General features: G+C 37.7%; 1 protein-coding gene across 1 annotated transcript in view; it reads left to right on the top strand.

Annotated features, from left to right (window-relative positions):
* LOC124716700 (pecanex-like protein 1) overlaps positions 1 to 21,952 on the top strand; it is a 296,058-nt gene that overhangs the window by 234,816 nt on the left and 39,290 nt on the right. Inside the window, exons 25-29 of the mRNA XM_047243242.1 lie at positions 927 to 1,120; positions 4,583 to 4,810; positions 8,452 to 8,627; positions 10,694 to 10,841; positions 15,646 to 15,797. Of these exons, the coding sequence (XP_047099198.1) occupies positions 927 to 1,120; positions 4,583 to 4,810; positions 8,452 to 8,627; positions 10,694 to 10,841; positions 15,646 to 15,797 (898 nt within the window). The remainder of the gene's footprint in view (positions 1 to 926; positions 1,121 to 4,582; positions 4,811 to 8,451; positions 8,628 to 10,693; positions 10,842 to 15,645; positions 15,798 to 21,952) is intronic.

Here is a 21,952-nt window from a genome sequence, read left to right as displayed (position 1 = left end):
CAAACATTTCCTTAAAAGGTCAGGATGAGCCAAGTCTCTGAAAATGCCTTTACATTTCGTCATCTTCAATAAACACAACAAAACATATGTAAACAAGCACTGCAAACATAAGTATAACAACTACTCGCAATCACACTTGAACAAAGCTAACCGCGTGTTTGAAAGCATGTTGTTTACAAACAGCAGAAACAAAAGAATACTGACCGTTGCATTCCAAGGATAGCCAACACACTCGGGAGTAAAAAAAAAAAAAAAAAAAAAGATAGTAAACTGCAAAGTAGGGGATATAAAGATCTAAAATATATGCAGAAAGGTGGGGGACAGAAAAGTGGGCGTGTCACATAAACACACGTGGTAGTAAAATGCTCTTTGAATGCTCGAGAAAAAATTTTTTTCAGCAAAATCCTTTTCAGAGTACTTAAATAAAACCTTAATCTATCGAAATATGATGAAAACTGAAAATGATTTTTTTTTTTTTCCACCTGAACCACAGTGTGGTCCCCTTAATTGCCTGACAAAAGACAGAGGTTGCTGAGGGCTTTCATCCTTTTGGTTAAATGACACCTGCTGTGAAAGGAAAGTGCCTGGAAAATAGTGACAAGCAGTGAAATCTGTATAGTAGAATAAACATTAGGAAAGAGGTAGATAACAAGGATAAGAGGGGGGGAACTACTGACAGTTGTGTTTGACCCACTGTTTTAACCTTAAATGAATTCATTATGACTACAGTACCATAAGTAAAGAAGTTAAAATTAGGATGAGTTTTTATTAGAAAAGGATATGTTCTAGTGACAAGTACTGATGACGTAAGAATAGAAGGAGGGAAGGGATTTTATGTGCTTAAATGTTTCTTATCACAGAGCTGTTGCTGCTAAATAGCTCTTAACTCAACAAACCCACTCTACCAGTTCTCATAAATATGGCAGGGTGTTGCTGCTGTGAGCCGGGCCACCTGCCACACATGTTGAGTGCCAACGCGGCCTTCTCCCAGCGCTGGCTAGCCTGGGAGGTCACTGCCACCAAGTACGTGCTAGAGGGGTACAGCATCTCGGACAACAGTGCCGTCTCCATGCTGCAGGTCTTTGACTTCCGCAAAGTCCTCATAACATACTACGTCAAGGTGCGTGACTACAGCTTTGTATCTGGTAATTGCCAAACGCTATTTTGTATTTTTGTGAGTCTGTTTGATTGCCTATGAGACGCATTGCAAAAATTGTGTAAGTTAAATGGTTGCATTTGATATTAAACACATTCTTATATTTTTTCAATGTTCCAATACTGGGAAGTACTTGTCATAAATATAAGCATATGACACATACTGATAAAAACAAACAAATGTACATAATATAGCATGCTACAACAATATTCTCAACATGTTTTAATTATTGATTTGAGCAGTTCATTATCACTTCCGAATTTGCTAATGCTAAATAATGTTTCAAATAACTTTGTCATAAGTTCAGATGTATTTTCTGATGAAAGAATTTGTCAAACTGAGTTGTCTACTGACAAACTTCCTTGTTTCCGGTGTGGATCATGTTCGGTGGTGCTGTGACTGTCAAAGATACATTGCCCATCATACAGTAAACAAGACTTTAACGCTGTATGCACATATAGCATGTACTAATAAAAATATGTCCATCGGTAGAAATTTTCTTTGATGACGTTCGATGTAAAAATCAGAATCCAAGACATTAATATTATAACACTCCTACTAGGTTGTTAAGCTAAATATTAATATGACCTGTGTTTTAAAAATACATAGGAGCATTTCGTAATGAGTATAGTTTAATGCATGTCAGATGGAAGTTTTGACACACACACACACACACACACACACACACACACACACACGTGACTTGCTTATCTACAAATTAGATCAATACAGGATTAAGGTCAATGCTCTAAACTGGCTAACATCATACTTACACAACACAAAACAAAGGGTAACAATCATCTCAGATGCAATGAATTATTGGAGTACAGTATTATGGAGTACAGTATCTCAAGGTGTGTCTCAAGGCTCCATTTTGGGGCCAATCCTGTCCCTATTCTATGTAAATGACTTACCTACCAGTATAAATTCCCTGCCAGTTGTGTTTGCAGATGATGCTTCTGTTTTAATTGAAGATGACAATGCAGAAAACATTCCAAGCTCAATCGTAAGCATGCTGGTACCTTAGAAAACTGGTTCCAGTTAAATGGGTTGAAATTGAACATTGCAAAAATCCATATGGTACATTTCAAAACCAAACATTCAAAATGTGTGGCACTTCAAATACAACAAAACAATCAACCTATGAAAGAAATTGACACGGTCAAATTCCTGGGACTAAATATGGACAAGAACTTATGCTGGAATATACATATTGACTTCCTATCAAATAAACTAAGCAGTTTTGCATTTGCAATGCAAATACTAGCAAATTTCACTGACTTGGGTACACAAAAAATTGCTTATCATAGTTATTTGGAATACACCATTAGATATGAGATAATTTTCTGGGGGAAGTTCAAGTAATATATCTCGAATATTGAAATTACAAAAGAATATTGTCCGATACATGTGTACTGCGCGGCAAATAGAGTCTTGTCGCTCATTATTTTGGAAACTACAAATCCTAACTGTTCCCTCCATATACATTTATGAAATTACAATCTTCCTCCACAGCAGACAAAAATTATTTGACGAGGATCATATTAACCATACATTTAACATAAGAAACAAAAATAATTTTATGCTACCCACACACTAGTTGATATTATATGCACGGACTCCACAGTATATGGTGATGACAATATATAACAAGTTTAATGGGCAAAAACATATTTAATATGAACCCAGAAATTTTGAAAACGAGGCTACCGCAGATACTGTGGGAGAAATGCTACTATTCAATAGAAGACTTCTTGGAGGATGAAATAATAATTTGAGCAAGGGCTAATTAAGTGTTAGATTTTATTGTATGTGCATACAACAAAACTGTATTATTAACAATGTTATGAAAAGGAAAGTTGCTACTCACTATACAGCAGAGATGCTGAGTCCCAGATACACACAACAAAAAGAGTGTCACAAATAAAGCTTTCAGCCAGTAAGGCCTTCCTGTCCTAAAACTTTATTTGTGACAGTCTTTTTGTTGTGCATATCTGGGACTCAGCATCTCTGCTATATGGTGAGTAGCAACTTTCCTTCTCATAATATTGTTACATTCCATCCTGGTTTTTCCATTGTTTGAAAATTGTATTATTATTAGGGTGCTGGTTGTTAACATCAGGTGTTCTTTGTTTATGGTGAAATTCTACCACAATTTGATGTGTCTCCTGTACCTGAATCAAATGATTTAGATTATGTACAATATAAGACAAATAAACCATAATTAACAATTCATCATTACAATATTGTCACAGTGAGGTTGTCATTAACTTGTATTTTCTAATTTCAATGTGTCACACCCTGATGTTCTAATAACATTTTAAAATAATAACAAGAAAACGTTATTAAGTATTTGAATGTATGCTATGGTAGGATAAGTAGAAGTTCAACTTCTACTGATCACATTCATTGAAACACATTGCTTCTTGTGCTGCACAATAGATGTGGCCAACAGAACCGCCAAAGAACAGAATAGCGTGCTAGGCTACCTGCTTGATGAACTGTGCCTATGCCCACTGCACGATACCACATCCTCCTGGTACAAGGGGTGTATTCACTACCCTGTTGCAGCGTATCCCAAACTGTTTTCCACGGAGCACAGGTATTCTGTGGGAAGTGAATAAGTGCTCCGAGAAAAACTGTTGATAATATGATGATCTGCCCCCCCCCCCCTCCCCCTCTGTGATGATACTAATCGCCAACTCAGTACTGCAGATGCAGTAAATTAAGATCACAACTGCATGATAATTAAGGTTAATATCTTGAAACTCAGAATGCAGCGGTAAGAACTGGTCATGACTGCTTACTGATGTCAGTTTGTTTTACGTGCTGTAGTAAATTATATTTCTTTGTGTTCTTTTAACTCATACTTCCATGTTAAAAAAATGAAACTGTCAAACGCTCAGTGCAGCGATACATCAGGAGAAATGAAAGAAAAGCTAACTGAAAGGTATTGTGCTTTATATGTGCTCACATAGAAACAATCTGCTCCAAATCTGTAAATAATATTCATATAAAAGCAGAAAAAATTAAATTTCATCACACTCACCGAAGACATTTTTCAATGAAAGCAAAATCACCTAGGTTGACAAAGCTTTACTGGATTGCAGCATATAGCTAACTATAATATTAATGAAACTTTTTATTTTCAGCAAACATGCAATAGTTAGTACTGTTTGCATTCATTTAGTCAGTACTGTATTATATGAAATATTTACTGAAAAATCATTCAACTGAGCTGCCATGCTCCAGTCTTGTGTATGTGCCTCTCTCTCACTCCACAAGTCTTCTGTTTCCTCAGTGGTTAAGTTGCTTTTAATAAACACATGATCTTCAGAACCATAATAATTTTTACCCGATAATTATTAAAATGCTAGGAAGAAAATTGTAAGTATTACTGTGTGAATCGTGCATTTAAATTTCCAGAGTATAGTGTTCTATGCCATTCGCTCCCCGCGCCTTCTCGACTGGCTGACTTCGGAGACGATCCTAGATGCCCTGAGGCCAACACTCGACAGATCTTTTGTCGATTTGGACCCTGTGTTTAACATGAATATAGACGAGGACTACGATTTCCGTGCATCTGGGATTACGCGGACCAGTTTCTGCAATGTGTACCTCGAGTGGATTCACTTCTGTGCCAGTAAGCGGAAGGTTGGTATCTTGTGGTAATTAGTACTTCCCTGTTTTGAGACAGTGCTTCCATTCATTAGAGCTCTTCTGAGTGTACTTATACACAACCCATCATTCATTTGTTGGTGAGTGATTGCTTGTCCTCTGTGCTATTGTTTCCATTAAGAAACTAAGAAATTATTTGAAATAGAGTTGTGATATTTGAATGCTCCGGAACACAATATTGAACATTTCTTCAGGTCAGGTTAGTGAGGAGGAGGCAGGAAAATTCTTGACATAGGTGCATATTTTTGTGGGAGGATCAGAAATGGCAAACACTAAAGCCCAGAAATCATCCATTAGCAGTATTGGATTTGTTGCCATTCTGTGAAAACACAAAATGTTGAACTCAGTGACAACATAGTCTTTCTACAACCCTACTTTCCTTGGCCGTGATATTGGATCACTTCATGTACCAGACTGTTCTTTGGAATCCTGATATGGGGATGTCCATTAATTATACAGGGTGGCGCAGATGGATCGGGTGGTTTTAAAATACTTGTCAAACTGTCAATTGTAAAGGTATTGGATTGAAATAAAGTGCAAAATGTGTAGTTACAATGGAAGTTTATTAACAAAAAAATAGTAATGTTAGTTTTTAAAAATTACATCCATCAAATGCCCTCCTTCTCGAGCGACGCATTCTTGGAGTCGGTCCTTAACGTTCCGCATTGCCCGCTCAAGCACATCACCAGGAATTGATGTGATTTCGGTGTGAATTGCTGCCTTCAACTCCTGAATGGTCCGGGGTTTGTTCATGTAGACCCTTGCTTTTAAATAGCCCCATAAGAAAAAGTCACATACCGTGAGGTCCGGCGAGCGAGGGGGCCAATGGACATCTCCATTACGGGAAATCAAACGGCCAGGGAACAGAGCGCGTACAGCTTGCATTGATATCCTAGCGGTATGAGCAGTTGCCCCGTCTTGTTGGAACCACATATTGCCCATGTCGTAATTGTTCTCTTCAAGTTGTGGGAGAAGAAAATCTTCAATCATGTTCACATAACGCTGCGAATTAACAGTAACCGCCTGCTCCCTTTCATTTTCAAAAAAGTAAGGACCAATTATCCCTACCTTAGAAACCCCACACCAAACCGTCACTTTGTCACTATGGAGAGGCCGTTGGTGTAGATCTCTTGGGTTAGTGTCGGCCCAGTAACGGCAATTTTGCTTGTTTACGTATCCGTTAATGTGAAAGTGAGCCTCGTCAGACATCATGATAATCAGGTTTACATCTTCCAATAACTCCAACATCTGTTGGCTAAACTGAAGCCTTTGAAGATGGTCTGTTGGGAGAATCTTCTGTACCAACAGGATTTTATAGGGGTGGAATTTCAGTTCTTCGTTAAGAATCCTTTGAAGGCTCCGACGTGACATTCCAAGAGCTTGAGCACGACGTCTCGTTGATCGACGTGGGCTCGCAGTGACATCGCGTCTCACACGCTCCACGTTCTCAGGCGTTGTTATTGTTGGCGGTCTAGGCGTCCATTTTGGAGCACATGAACCAGTAGTGCGGAAATTATGCACCCAACTCAATATCGTATCTCGCTTAGGAACACTACCGCGAGGTGGGATGTTGAAACGCCGGCGAAAGGCATGCGTCACAGCAACAATTGACTCGTTATTGCGTATGAACTCTTCCACTGCGCAAAACACGATGCTCAACGGACCACGTAGCCATCGCGACTGACTGCCAGCCTGCAACTGAAACTTCCCGTCCCCCCCCACCACAGGACGAAGTCGCCGAACACCTGGCTCCCCCCCTCCAGACGTACAGTCCACTTCAAAACCACCCGATCCATCTGCGCCACCCTGTATGAGATCAAAATCAGAGAGGGGTCCCTGTAATAAAATGACAGTAAATATCATTTGAAGGGGGAGTAGCAAAGAAAATCTAATGTTGGTTTTTTAATTCAAGGAATGTACATTATTAAAATGAATAACATTTTATTTTTTAAAATTATTCATTAGCGTAGACAATATTAAAATTCCCACCAATATGAACTGAATGCATGCCTGGGATTCCTCGATTTGAAATGAGCGCTGCACAGGTTTTGGATTCCATTCGATGAGTTCTTGCCGTGCAGTTCAATATCACTGTCAGTCAGTGCGTTAGTCAGGATATTGTGCAAAGCATATAAAGCGAATGTTATTGTGTTCAAAAATTTGTATCAAAAATTTTACAATGCGTATTTTAAGTGATGTACTGATAAATTAAAACAAACACACCAGCAAGAAGTTAATAGTTTGTAGAAGGAAACGAAGCTGAAGTTCAGTGACGAGAATACTCTTAGTGATCACATAAATGAAAAGATTGAAAAACTATATAATCTAAAGTTCAAAGGAAGGTACAAACAACGTTGTATTTCATCTGCAAAGTAAGTAAAGTTTCAGTGATATTTAATGTACATTGTACATCAATAATTGATCAGTTTTTTTAGGGTTCCATCAAAACACTTAATACTATTTTCATGGAGCATTTTTGTCCATGTGCCTATTTGTCTGTCTGTCTGTCCAAATACAAACCAGGGTTAGAATGTTTAAAATGAAGTGGTTTTAATCGTGTGTTAAAAACATTGTTTAATAAACTTTCTCAATCTGTGTTCCACATTTTTCTGTGAAATTGTAGCTGAAAATGACAACTACATTTAAGGTGCACTATAACAAGTTTAATTTAAGTACCTTTCTCGAAAGCTGCCAAATAGCAGAAAATATTCAGAGAATATCCATAATAAGAAGAAATAACATTTATAAAATTAATTTAAGCAACAACTTGGTGTTTTTAGTGGCATGAAACAAAAATGTGAACATATAAAATAAATTTAATTATTTAAAGATAGTAAGGTGAACCTCACGTAAAGCAGAGGGGCGCCATCCCCACCCCACCCAAAATAAATAAATAAATAAAATAAAATGTTGCCAGACCCTCCTGTAATTAACGGATGTCCTGTAACTTTCTGATGACACTTTAATTTTTAATTTGTACTTCTGTATACCATTTCTTTTATGTAACTTTGTTTTCTTACTTTTTCTCACCTCTCATTCTGTTGCTCAAAGATATGCTCCTTCGGGTGTTGTTTGTTCTGATGGAGAGTCCAACATTCACTTGCATGGAGAAGAGCTGGTTTTGATAAGACATAAGACATTGGGAAAACTTTGGTAATTTTTGTTATATGGGCATTAGGCCATGGTTTGGGGGGGGGGGGGGGGGGGAGTCGAAGATATAGGAGATGAAATGCTAGGCACAGAAACGTGCATAATCCCCATGTAACAAGACTCACTAAGGTGTAAGTACATGCCATGAAAGCCTATGGCTATGAAATCTGATATGTTTTTCATTTATTTACCTGTTTTTTAGTATTCCATTAGAAATAAATGTCTTGTAATACATTGCCAGAATTTGACTGGGTAATGCACATTGTATTTTTAAATTAATGCCTTCATTACCCATTCATGCCTGTCTTGGGTGATTTGGCATTGTGAAGCCATCATACTAAGAATACTGCATTAAATTATAGTGGCAGCACACCTGTGTACTTGTAGCGAGATGCTCGCAGTAATAGACATGTAGGTTGTCTTTGATATCCAGACTTGTTCAGTGTTTGTTTACGGCACACTTTTAGGAAGCAGAGATTGCGAGAAAAGCTAGCAGCAGCGGTGCCGAGGCATCCAGTTCGGAGACACTGCTGGCGCAGTTGTCGGATCGAGGGCGCGACTCGACGTTGGTGTCCCTGTGCTTCGCGTTGAGTCTGCTCGGGAGACGAACACTCGGGGCTGCCTCGCATAACACTGTCTCCAGGTATTTGATGCATTCAGGTATTTCTGTGTGTCTGTTGACATGTGTAATGGATAGTCGTAATGTTTTAATTATCACTAAAAAAAAGAAAAAGAAAATCAAACTGCGGGCACAAAAGTTTTTCTCTACAGATTCACTCTTCTGTGCGACAAATTTTTCCCGATAGTAGATGACACTGGGGAGGCTTTTGTTATGTAAATCAGCATTTTGGCTGATTGGGAAACATCCTGCCTGGAAAATCACCTAGTTGTACTGGAGATTACTGCCATGCAGTGGTTTCTTTATCTGAGTCATTGTGTGCCATGTCAGGAGAATACAAGGCTGGAGCAAAATTGGCAACCCAAAGAGGCAGCATGTCTGACAGTGTGCTTTGTGTAATGAGTTGAGGCATTGCCATGGTGCAAAAATCCCCCAGTTTCCTGTGACCCTGTATACTGTCAGACTCCCTTAATCTTGCCAGGAGATTGTGGTAGCATGTTCCTGTTGTGGTGTACTTGTTACAGACATAGTCTGTTAACATCAGATTGAACATAATCTGTTAATGCCAGATTATGACTGTCACAAAAAAATAGTCTACATCACATAGCTCGATGACGGCTGGATCTTCGCCTTTTTTTGGTGGAGATAAATCCACTCATTTCCACTGCTTGCTTGGCTCATTTCCTGAGGTTGTAGGGACACGCCCAGATGTTGCCTGTAGCGATTAGATGGTTAAAGGAGCTATCTGAATTGTCCTGACATTTCTGCAACATTAGTTTTGGTGCTTTGGTTCTTCTTTTGAGTGGGCGAAAGTAGCAGGCAGTGACCTTTGTTGTGTAAAGAATATTGTGCAAGGTCTTGAAAACAGATTTTTGTATTTTCCACTATCACCTCGATTGTGATTTGCCAGTCTCAGAGCACCTGGAACTCCACTTCTCTTGAAAATTTCAGTTTCTTCACAAGGAGTTGCACTGCCATTCCATCTTTCATTGTTCAAACTTATTTAATCACACTTGAAGCATATGTGCCTTCAAACCACTGCCTCTTATAAAGGTGCATTGTTATCCTACACATTTACCGTATCGGGCCGAATTGTTATGGCCTTGCTCCCCATCAAATGCAGAAAATGAATTGCCGCACGATAGTCCACTTTATCAGTGGCCTGTGCCATTTGATTTTCACTCCTGGAGCAGTGTGTTGCGGTACTTAGGGCTTGGGAATCTGATGTGTACCAGGAATGCAGACATTTGCATGGAAACAAACAAAAAATTAATCACATGAGTTTAGTTTTTTGAGATCATAATTAAAACTTTGGCTACGTACGACTACTGTAGAACATTGTTGTATTAGTTGAACAATCTCTGTTGCATGCAATCACATGTAAACAGACACCATTACATACTGCTCACATTGAATGCCACTGTTCTGTTGAGTAATGTCTGTAATCTGACCTTTCAACAAACAGGAAAAAGTTGTTTTGTGAACTTGTATATTGTGGTAATTTGTGTCGTTTTTTCCCCACTTTGACATGGCAAGCAGTTTTATTTTTATTCTTGCTCATACTACCCACGTTAATGTAGTCAATTTCTTTTCATTTTCATTTATTTACTTTTGTGGTCTTTTATTTCCAGCAATTCCTCTTCCTTTAATCCCCATTTCCAAAGCCATTCCATTATGTAATTTGTGTTTCAGTTCAGCTGCAAACGATACAATCACACTTATCTAATATAGGGAAAGAAACTACATGAACAGATTTCTTGTGTTTTTGAATTTGCAAACTGGTTAAGTATGCTGTTGTTTCAAAAATGTACATCCTGAAACTGTTTTATTTGAGGTACTTTACTTTTTTGTTCAGATACTGTAACTGGATGTATTTAATTTGGCAAAATGACTTGCAGTTCTGAGATATCAAGTGAGAGAGAATTTAGTGCATGTGTGGGTGTGTGTTATAGAGTTAACACTGGACATTTTTCGTAGCATGTAATTTTTATGCAGTACCCACAATCATTTCAATTATAGGTGTCTGGCTAAAATTGTGTTCTATACTATGAAAAAGATTCCTGTAAAATGACAAGTTTTGTGATTTGCAGTGTGGAGTTCTTCTTGTACGGCCTGCACGCACTTTTCAAAGGAGACTTCCGGATAACATCTGTGAGGGATGAGTGGATATTCTCAGACATGGAGCTCCTGAGGAAGGTAGTGGCACCTGGAGTGCGGATGTCCCTGAAGCTTCACCAGGTAAACACGTATCTCTAGTACAGTTGCTGTGAGAATCCCTTTGCTTTTGTGGCAACATCTACATTTAAGTTTGTAGGTAAATTCTGGTAGAATGTAAATACTTTTGAATTAAAGGAGACTACCTGCCAAGTAGCAGACGTATTGAATCAGTGACAGGCGCACACAAAAAGAAAGAAAACTTGCTAGCTTTTGGAGTAATCCTTTTTTGAGATACAAATGCACACAGAAAAAGTGCACACACTTAGCCGAATGGCCACCTTCTTGGATGCTGACTTCCACCTCTTATGGCTCCATCCACACCTCTGTCTACATTAAACCCACTAACCGACAACTGTCCAGAATGCTGATAGTCCACGAAGGCCTTCACAGACAGGCTCTACCCCCAGGACCTAGTTTGCAAACATCTTTCCTCAGCCATATGCTCACACACCCCCAGTCCTCCTACCACCCCAAGAATCATCCACAAAGGATCACCCTCCTTGTCACACAATATCATCATCTTCTGGAACAGCTGAACCATGTCCTTCATCAGGGCTTCAATTCTCTCTCATTGTGTTCTAAAATAAGGGACATTCTTCCCGAGATCCATCCCACCCGCTCCGAAAGCAGTGTTCTGGCACCCATCCGATGTACAGAACATCCTAGTCCATCCCTATATCACCCTCACTCCTAACCTCTCTCCGTGGATCCATATCCTTTTGGAAGACTGAGGTGCAAGACCTGCCCAGTACACTCACCCAGCACTTAGTGCTCCAGTCCTGTTGCAGGCTTATCCTGCTCTATCGGAGGCTGGCCCATTTGTGAAAGCAGCTGTGTCATATACAAACACTACACAGCTCTTTATGTCAGTATGATTAGCAATTAGCTGTCAACCAAGATGAATGGCCACTATCAAACTGTTGGCAAGAACAAAGTTGAGCACCTGGCTTCACAATATGCAGCTGATCGTAACATGCCAGGGTGTATATGCCCTGGGACAACCAGGAAATCTGGGAAAAACCTGGGAATTTTTTCATCCGGGAGAAAACTGGGAAAAACTGTGGAATTTTTTAGAATTTTGGGAATTTTGCTTTGTTTTAGTTTTTACTCAAATTTTTATAATTTTGGTTGATAAGGACTGACACTCTAACAAAGAATCTTACTGTTCCTGCTACTGGTGCTACTGGACAATAATACTGCAGCAATTAAACATATACAAGAGGAAAAAAGATAAATAAAATCGAAGTTGAAAAGGAAATGCACCATTTACAACAACAAAACACACTGCATACCCGAGCATCTGCCAACAACAAACTGTGTCAAAGGCTTTAGGAGGAAGTCCATGTAATACTTTGTAACAACAAACTGCTTCCGATGAGCATGACGCCACTACTATTTACATTAGGTTTGTTTGAGCAGTTACCAGTGAACTCGTGCACATGTGCAGTCGAGTCACATATGAGCAGTACCTTTTCCCACATCTGGCTACTTGATGTGTAGCTGTTGTATGTATTAACAGTAGTAACAAGCAGCCAGATGCTACCCAGAAAAGTTTCTAGTGTGCGTGCCCAAGCTGCCAGATTTGTGCGTGTGCAGAGCAGTCTGGGTTGTCATGGGGATGGCGTAGTCTGCATGATCTATGTGTACATTTAGTGATTTTGCTGTCTCCTCTTTGTTTATGGCTCTCACGTCAAATAAAAACAAAATTGATTTCTGTGGCTGGCAGCTGTCAAGTGAATTAAACCAAATAAGGCTAAAATATGTTATCAGTTTCAGTTTTGTGATTTTATAATATTGTCATGTTTTTGGCAGTCGATTATTAACTGTCTTGCAGAACAGTGAAGTCATTTTTGTTGGTTTGCTAAAGAAATTTGGATTTTACTAATCTTTTCCATTGAGGCAATCAATTTATTCTACACTATTGGCTGGTATCAGCTGTTTGTGAATTTCAAGTGCACGTTTTCATCTTCTGGCATGTATGGCATTATTCCGTAATAAAGAACCAAACATGAGGTAATACAGTACTGTTCGTTTAAGAAAATTTACATCCGGAAAAACCACTCTGAGAGGATTAATATCAGGTTGGTGCCTACTTCATTATGAATATGGACGTACAAATGTGCACATTAAGCCAAATTATGCATTCTAATATGGTTTATGGATTCCAATGCTCTTGGAGTATCCTCTGATGTCGTGTTTCCTTTATGATGTAATGTAAGACCTCTTGAGGCTTTATGCGTGCAAACACATGGGCTTCCTACATCATCGTTGGTGCACACGTGTGGAGTGTGTGTTTTCTGGTGCTCTCTAGCAACTGCTGAAATGTACCTAGATCTAACAGGTCATGGTGAAATATTGTGAATGATGGTTTAAATAGCATTACTTTCAAAGTAAATATCCTTTTACGCAAGATGAATTATGTTATGTGTGAGAATCTGTGATGACTTTCTTAAATCTCAGAGCGTTTGGTGCTCATTTCAAACTTCAGTTTTCGAGGACCAACCATATAGAAGAATTTTGGACCCAGAAGACCAGACATTATATCATTATTTAAAATATTATTGGCACATTTGTGTGACGTATCTTAAAGTGTAACACACCCAAAAAAGACCATTATTATATATGAAAGATTATTAATCTTCGAGACCAGTATTATATTTGAAACCTAGCTTTTCTTGTTGATACGCTATGTTTATTAATTTAAACCATCAGCTTTTCATATTTGTGTATTCGTGCTACTTAACAGTGATGTTACTGTAGATTGCCTACATCGTGTGTCCTATGCTCTGAATATCTGCTGTCATCAGCTAGCAAGATCACGTAATATGAGCCATCATTCTTTTACAAAATTGCAACTCAATCTTGATTTCAGTGCTATGGAAACTAATGTGCAGTGTTTGGTGGAATTAGATTCTAAAGTGCTGGAAAGCTCTGAGCCGGTGTGTGAAACCGTAACCGTTCAAATGATTGATAAGTTTTAATGTCCTGAGAGAAAGTAAACTGTCATTTAACATGAAGAAACTGTATTTTTCCCAGTGGTAAAGTCTATTATTAATTATTCTTCTTCACTTAATATTGATTCTTAAAACTTTGTAAGTGGGCTTTCACGAGATTGTCAGCATCTATCTTCAAGCATCTGCAAGTTCAGATTTTGTAGCATGTTGATGATGGTCTCACAAGAGTTGAGCAACTTTGTGATTATTCATGCTACCCCATTTCTATATACATTCAATCTGCTCTGTTGGTCCTGTTTGGAATGCATCCCTTGACTAGGTACTTCTCAGCTCCAGTTAAGGTAGTGAGCATTGCTGTCTGACCGTGGAAGTTTGCTGTTAACAGAATTAATTTTATTGACAATGAGAAGGAGAAAGCAGTGACAGCACAGACAGATAAGAAGATGGAATATGCAAGCAAATTGTTAAAGCTGAGCAGATTGATGCTTTTTAAATTATGTGAGGATGAAACGATGCTGAGATGAGTGAAAGTGGAAGTATTTACCGCAAAGAAAAGAAAAGGCAACAAAGTGCACAAAGTAAATATTCAATTGACGATATGGATAAATGTGTTATTAGGCAGAAATATCTCTGATGTTAATTCCGTCACGAGAATAAGGAGGGGTATCACAGAATGTACTGAATGGTGATGTGGTTCAAGGCACTGTATAGCCATTTGTCCTGATAGGCATCCATCCGAGTGATTCAGTCAGTTGCATTTAGCCATCAACTATTAAAAACATCGCAGTCTGTGAAACAGATATGTAAGGTCAGAAGTTAGTATACTTTGTGGGTGGTTGGTTCAATCCTAGATGAAAGCAATTTTTTTCCTTTTTTTCTTTATTTTTGCACTACTTTTTTATTTTGAAAACAGCGGATAACTGCCAATGTTATGTTGCTCATAAATTAAATTACAAATAAAAAAGTGATTTCATGTGTAATACACAGGAAGGCTCATTCAAATTTATGTTACAATTATAATTTTTAGAGTCATAGGAACATTGATAACAAATTGTTCTCGCACCATTAACATTACGTGTAAGATACCGTGGTACAGAGGCATTAAACTTTCAAAACAAATTATGGGGAAAATTACATCGCTAACATTCTGCAATATTGACTTTTGTGTATTAATTTTGGGCCTATAAACCAGCTTCTGACGTAAATTCAGCAGTCTTCTCCCTTACTTTTAGTCAGATAAACCAACGTATTTTGATGCTGACAAAAATGATGAAATAAAATTATTGTACGACAGGCATCGAACAAGAATGTACAGCATAGTGTGGTGTAACCTTCTGTGTCATAATACCTTCATGCAGTTATTGATGTCTCTGTTGGACTACTCTGACTTTGTTCTAATTGTTGTAATATTCAAAATTGCTACACAATATTACTGAGAATAATTTGTGATACTGCTATTGAGTTAACAATTCATATATTCTTTTTGTTATCATGCACATGAACTGTTATACATTTCAACCAGTGTATTTTATATATAGTCTGTATATGTATTTCTTACCACGTATCTGAAGATGGTGATTGTGAAATGACAGGAATACTGAAAAATTATTCATGATCAGGACCTTCCAACATATCAATGAGCGCTTGATCTGTGTACTGTGTGGTGTGAACACTTCACGTATGATATGACAATCAATCAAGATGGTTAAAATGTAAAAAGTGTTTTGTTTATAATCATTTATGTGTAGAGATTAATTTTTTGACTGGGCAAATTAGGTCAGTGTAAGATCTGGTATCTGACCACTATAATTTTGCTGTTTTCATGAAACAGTTGTTTCCGGGGTTGAAATTAAACTTGCCCGTGTTTGCAGGACCACTTCATGGCCCCAGATGAGTACGAAGAGCCTGCTGCTTTGTACGAGGCCATCTCCCAGCATGAGGAGAAGCTTGTAATCTCTCACGAGGGTGACCCTGTCTGGCGGAATGCCGTCCTGTCGGGAACTCCTTCACTGCTAGCTCTCAGGTATCCATCTGAGATGCTATTCACAAACAGCCCTCAAGAATTTTGCTGCAGTGTCATGAGAAAAATTAGTCTGTTGTAATTGTTTGTTCCCATCTCTAACTTACTACAGTTAAAAAGCGTTTTTCACCAGACACATTTAGTTTTTATTTACAAACCGTCTTCAGTAGTCACTCTGTAAATATTGGACTGTATACATAATAAGTTTCTACATTTTCCTGTTTATAGATTTCAAAAAGTTTTTCTTCATAAATTCAGTGTATAATTTACTAATGGTGTTTATTCGTCTTTCTTACATCTTGTGAAGTTGACAGCTTTTCCCTTGTTGTTTGAAGTGGTTAAAGTCAAATGCTGTCAACTTGAGAACAAGTAAAATAGATGAGTAAACATCGTAAGTAAATTATACCCCAGATTTATAAAGAAGAGAAATGGTTTTTAATCTGAAAGTAGCAAAATGTAGAAACATTGTGTATCAAATACTACATTTACAGAATGACTACTGAAGATTGTTTGTAGTTAAAACCAAAATGCATCTGGTAAAATACACTCTTTAATTTATGCTTAAGATGAGTAAAAACAATAATAATTGATATTTAACAGCTATTGCAACGGACTGTTATGCAAACAAAGAAAATAATTCTGGTTTTGAGTGTAATGTTAAATGTACATAACACTTCAATAGTTGTGATGTGTAAGGTTTTACAAGTAGTCTTAACAGAAGGCGTATTTCAGGGTGTCCAGCCAGATTGGTGATTCTGTTGTTCTGCACAGAATTCCTGCAAAATCCTTTAAAATATGATTTAAAGGAGAAGTTGGTGTTAGAAAAATGGCCTTCATGCAGAAAAATCAAACAGTGTACAACTTTGCTTTCAGTGACATTTGCTTGACATTGATCTTTCTACAATTGGGTTGTTCTCCATATATTCACAGTCAGAAGTTTACAGGATTAAAAACTAATTTTGCTATAATACTATTTTTAGTTGTGAAACAATTCTCTTATTCTTATTAATTACACATGACTTCAGTGCCATCTGTGTAGGTATGCTATCTTACTTGCCGGGTATTCGTAGGAGCTGCAGATGTGTGACGCTTTATGCAAGTGGTCCGCTCAACTTACAGCATATGAAATTAACTATCTCAGAATGAAAATGCTCCTGAGAAAAATCACAAAATTACAGAGAGACAGAATGTGTGCCCATCACTTATTTTCACGAGATGTGTGTTGCTACTGGAACTTTCACTTAATGACCCAGGTTGATTGGAGTGAAAAAATGTTGAACCAGTTTATTTTAACAAATATAAACATTTAAATACTTTCTGAAAATTAAGCAATTCCTTAGCAATACAAAAAAATACTATGAATGGGACAATTGTGTGGCCTTTTAACATCTGCCTCTCCATTGTTCAATTAGAATTGACAGCACTTAACCTTTTCGAGCACTTCTTTAATTAAAAAATATTGAATGTGAACAATTGTTCAGACAGTTAACATCTCCTGGCACAGAACTCGGGCAGAGTAGACCAGATATGAAACCATTTTAAAACTGAGCAATTCCTTAACACATTCAGGGTGTGTGCACCCTGGGACAACTGGGTAATCTGGGAAAAACTGCGGAATTTTTTCATCCAGGAGAAAACCAGGAAAAACCTGGGAATTTTTCAGAATTCTGGGAATTTTTCATTATTCTACTTCTCAGTTAAATTTTTGTAATTTTCATTGCTGTTAACTCACACTCTAACAAAGAATTTGATTTTAGCCCACTACTGCAGAATAATACCGCAACAATAAAACATAAATTAGAGAAAAACGCCACAATAAAACTTAAATTGGAAAGAAAATGTGCAATTTACAAAAACAAAACGCAGTGCGCACACAAGCGTCTGCAGACAGAAAAATGTATCAAAGCCTTTTGGATGAAAACTATGCAATGTTTATTACCAGCAAACTGCTGTCAATGAGTGTGGCATCATAACTGTTTAAATTAGTAATGGAGTTATTTTTGTTGGCTTGCTAAAATAGTTTTTTAAGTAGTTTATTAATCTCTTCTGCAGGGGCAGCCAATTTATTTGAAACAGTGTTTCATTCCACACTGTTGGCTTGTTTCAATTGTTCACTGAAGCTAAAGTGTACATTCTTATCTTCTGGCATTTGTGACATAATGCCATAGTAAAGAAACAAATGTGAGATAATACAATACTGGTATTCCAAGAAAATTGGCGTCCCAAAAACCACACAGAAAAGCATATTACCAGGTAGGGGCCAACTTCAGAGTGAATCTAGACACATGAATGTGCACTTTAAGCCAAATTATGCATTTTTGTATGGTTTATGAAATTCTTTGAGTATTCTGATGCCCTGTTTCTTTTATGACATACTGTAAGATCTGTTAATGCTATAATTTGTTCAAATGTACATAAATGTTCACTTGAGACTGACAAAGCTCGCCAATATTTGGTCAGTAGTACGGAATAAAATGTTTTGTTTAAAATACGTTGACAGCTTTTGTAGAATTTTACTAATCTGCCTGCTGTGAAAGACTATATTTTTCGATCACAAAACATGTTTTGACACTTATCAGCTGCCTCATGTGGGCTTGACATTATTTCTTAGTTGGTGTTGTTTATGTCTTAAATTTAAGTACACCATTCTTTGATAAATTATAGACTGTCTGCGCACTGTGACACCTTGATTTATCATTGTAACTCCTCACGAGGTTTTATATTTACTCCTGGCTTAGAATGTAAACTGCCAGTTATACATTTTCTTGACTTCACAGATAACCATGGTAATTTTTTATACCATATGAAAAGTCATGAAAAAGTTAATGTCCTTAATTCTGCCATATAAAAACAACAGTTTTTTATTTTTGAAAGAAATTTGTATTCCTTTCTACTAGCTTTTTGCAGTGCTCTGTGGAGAGTAAACCTGATTGGAAATGCTAGATAACAGTATTGTAGAGTGTGAAGGAAAAAAAAAAATCTGTGTTAAAATTGCCATATACCAAAATATTATGGTACTTTGAGCTTAGCGTAGAGTCTAGTTTTGAAACAAATATAATGCCAAAGACTACTTTTTTTATTTTGCATTCCTTATCTGAATAAGATATGGCAAAACACTTTCCCTAAGTACAATAACTGTGTAAATCCCTTCTGAACAACATGCTGCAGTGCTGCACATGATCACATGATGTCCCACTAGGCATGAAATTCCAAACTTAAATGTGACAAAAGGCATATGAGCAGAGCAAACACCAAGCATGGATTTCCTTAGGTGCACATGTGCAGTAACTACCTGTTTTTTGGTGCTATCTGTAAACTGTTCAAATGAACCTATTTCTGATAGGTTGTGGGAACATATTGTGAATGGTTTTTTGAGAAGTTTTACTTTCAAAAGTAAATTTCCTATTAAGCAAGTGAATTGAATCGGTTATTATGAAAAGGTCGCAAGTCCATAAAACATGATTTGGAGATATTCAAAGAAAACTGTTTTATGCTTCAATGGTAAAAGATAAGAAGTACTTGGACTTTTATACTCTGTTGTACCTGGAAACCATTAAATCTACATCTTAAAATCATCAATTTTTTCACATTTTTCAGATTTTTTTTTTTTTTATCTTGGACTCATGACATTTTTGAACCAAATTAAAATAAATAATAGCACAACTATAGAATTTTGAGAATTTATTAATAAACACAAATTACAAATGGTACTTTAACATAATCATCATTACAGATAAGCATTGTTGCAACATTTTCTGTAGGTTTCATACATTTTCATCTTCTTCAGCTGTTGTAGGCCAAGTGAATAAATCAGTACAACAGTTTTTGTGCTCCTCTGGAATGTATTGTTTCAGGTTCCTTATGTATCATTTATCTTAACTTTGTTATAGGACATTTCACTCTGTGTACTAAGGTTGTTGGTAGTCTGATATTTGCTAGGGGTTTTAAAAGTTTGAAAGAGTTTTGAGTCAGTCCATCAATGAGTGATCTGGCTACTAACACCCCTGGGTTGTGGCTGTCATAATCAGACACATTGTACTGTGAAACACTGACACTGACTTCCATTGAACTGTCTTTTCCCAGTGTTTCTAAACCCTGGGATGAGGTCCCGGATTCAATTCTTGGCGGGGTCAGGGATTTTCACCTGCCTTGAGATGACTGGGTGTTTGTGTTGTCCTCATCATTTCATCATCATTCTTGAAATTGGCGAGATTGGACTGAGTAAAGGTTGGGAATATGTACGGGCACTGATAACTGCGCCGTTGAGTGTCCCACAGTCCAATCATCATCATCATCATCATCATCATCATCATCATCTAAACTCTGGGAATTGCATTTAAAAAGATCTGGCCACCAGTCCTTATAGTTCTTAACAATGTTGTTATCCTCAAGGTAGTTGACAACGAATGAGTTCTTTTTATGGGCAGAATTAAGAACAAGTTCAATATATTCTTTCACAGTGTGAACTCTATCAGTTTGTCGTAACTTTCTTCTTATACCCCCAAACACTCTATCACAAGGTAGGAAAGAGTGCCCCCGCCCCCGGATAGGAAAGCATTGAAAATTTTTTTCAAACATACCAGTTGCAGGTATGTTTTGTCCTTTGTAGTTAATGTACACCTCTCCTCGTAATCTAGTCTACTTTATTATGAAGTGTTTGTATTTATCATAAAGCCGTATGCCTTTAGTCTTTTTATGGCTGTTACCTTCATCATTTGAGTCCATGCTCTCTTTTCTGATTAAATTGCCACTACTAATGAAAGATTAGACAACAACCATGCTAGATTTGTCTTAGAGTGTGGTGCCAACAATAGATCGTGAAATTGGTACCAATCGGGGTAGGGGGTACCCTTTCAGCCATCTTCGTTTCTGCTTGTCCTCACAGCTCACAGCTGGGAGTCCCCCTCCCTTTAAGCCTCTGACTGACTTGCCCTTCCTCTCTAACCTTCCCCAACCGGCCCTCTTTTCGTCATCCCCGAAGAAGTTTTGAAAGTTAGTATTAGTGTTCGCACTTCCAGTTGTGACTTGGCAGTACTGGAATTTCGCCTCCTGAAGGAAAGAAAACCTATTTTATCACATAATTTAACATCTTAGGTATTTTTTCCGTAGTTGTCATTCAGATTTAAGCATTCATTGTAGCACTATGCAAGCTCAAACTAAGTTGCTGCTGAATGAAACCAGTCGCTAACATCCTCTTTCACTTTGTTGTCATTTTCGTAGTGCTTTCCATCCAAAAAAATCTTTCAGTTTCAGAAAAATGCAGTGATCCCTCACGGTCAATTAAACTTCCGAGTTAAACAGTAGAAGAAAGTCCTTTGTCAGCTGCTGCAGTACAATCTGTGCCGTGTATTTCAGTGTGGCATAGTTAGTGAAGGGTTTGACAGTAAGTCACAGCATGTGTGGTCTCCCAGTAGGCATAAAATTGATAACTAGGACACCCTTTTGATCCCAAAACCCTTTGGCCATTACCTTTTTAGTGCTCAGAATTTGTTTGAATTTTTTTGGTTTTGTGAAGCATTGAGTATGACGCCATCCTGTTGAATGGCACTTTGTTTCTGGACTTTTATACAAAACCCAGGTCTCATCATGAGCAACAGTATGTTTCAAAAATTCCACACCATCCTTCTGCGGATAGGGAGTGAGAACAGTCAGTGCAGCTCCCAGTCATTATTTTTAAGCTTATCTGTCAGTAGTCAGGGAAGCCACCTGGCACACATTTTTCAAGAGGCCAAACAGCCAATAATAATTTGACAAGGATCTAAATGTGAAATTTCAAGAAAACACCAACTCCATACATCTGTTGTGAAATGTACATTCTGTTGAATCGCTTCCTCATTCCTTGATAGGAGTTTTATGAAAAATAAAGGAAAGGCAACCACTCACCTGTAGTTAACCAACGTGTGGTGCATGGAAAAGTACAACAAAAAACAGTATTCATACTAGCTTTCAAGCTCTTGCTTTCTCTCTGGCAAAAGTATATGCGCTATGTGATCAAAAGTATCCAGACACCCCTAAAAACAAACGTTTTTCATATTAGGTGCATTGTGCTGCCACCAGCTGCCAGGTACTCCATATCAGTGACCCCAGTAGTCATTAGACATTGTGAGAGAGCAGAATGGGGCACTCCGAGGAACTCTCGGACCTAGAAAGTGGTCAGG

The sequence above is a fragment of the Schistocerca piceifrons genome, chromosome 9 (genome assembly GCF_021461385.2).
Source record: "Schistocerca piceifrons isolate TAMUIC-IGC-003096 chromosome 9, iqSchPice1.1, whole genome shotgun sequence".
Taxonomy (NCBI): domain Eukaryota; kingdom Metazoa; phylum Arthropoda; class Insecta; order Orthoptera; family Acrididae; genus Schistocerca; species Schistocerca piceifrons.
This window is presented reverse-complemented; position numbering and strand designations above follow the sequence as displayed.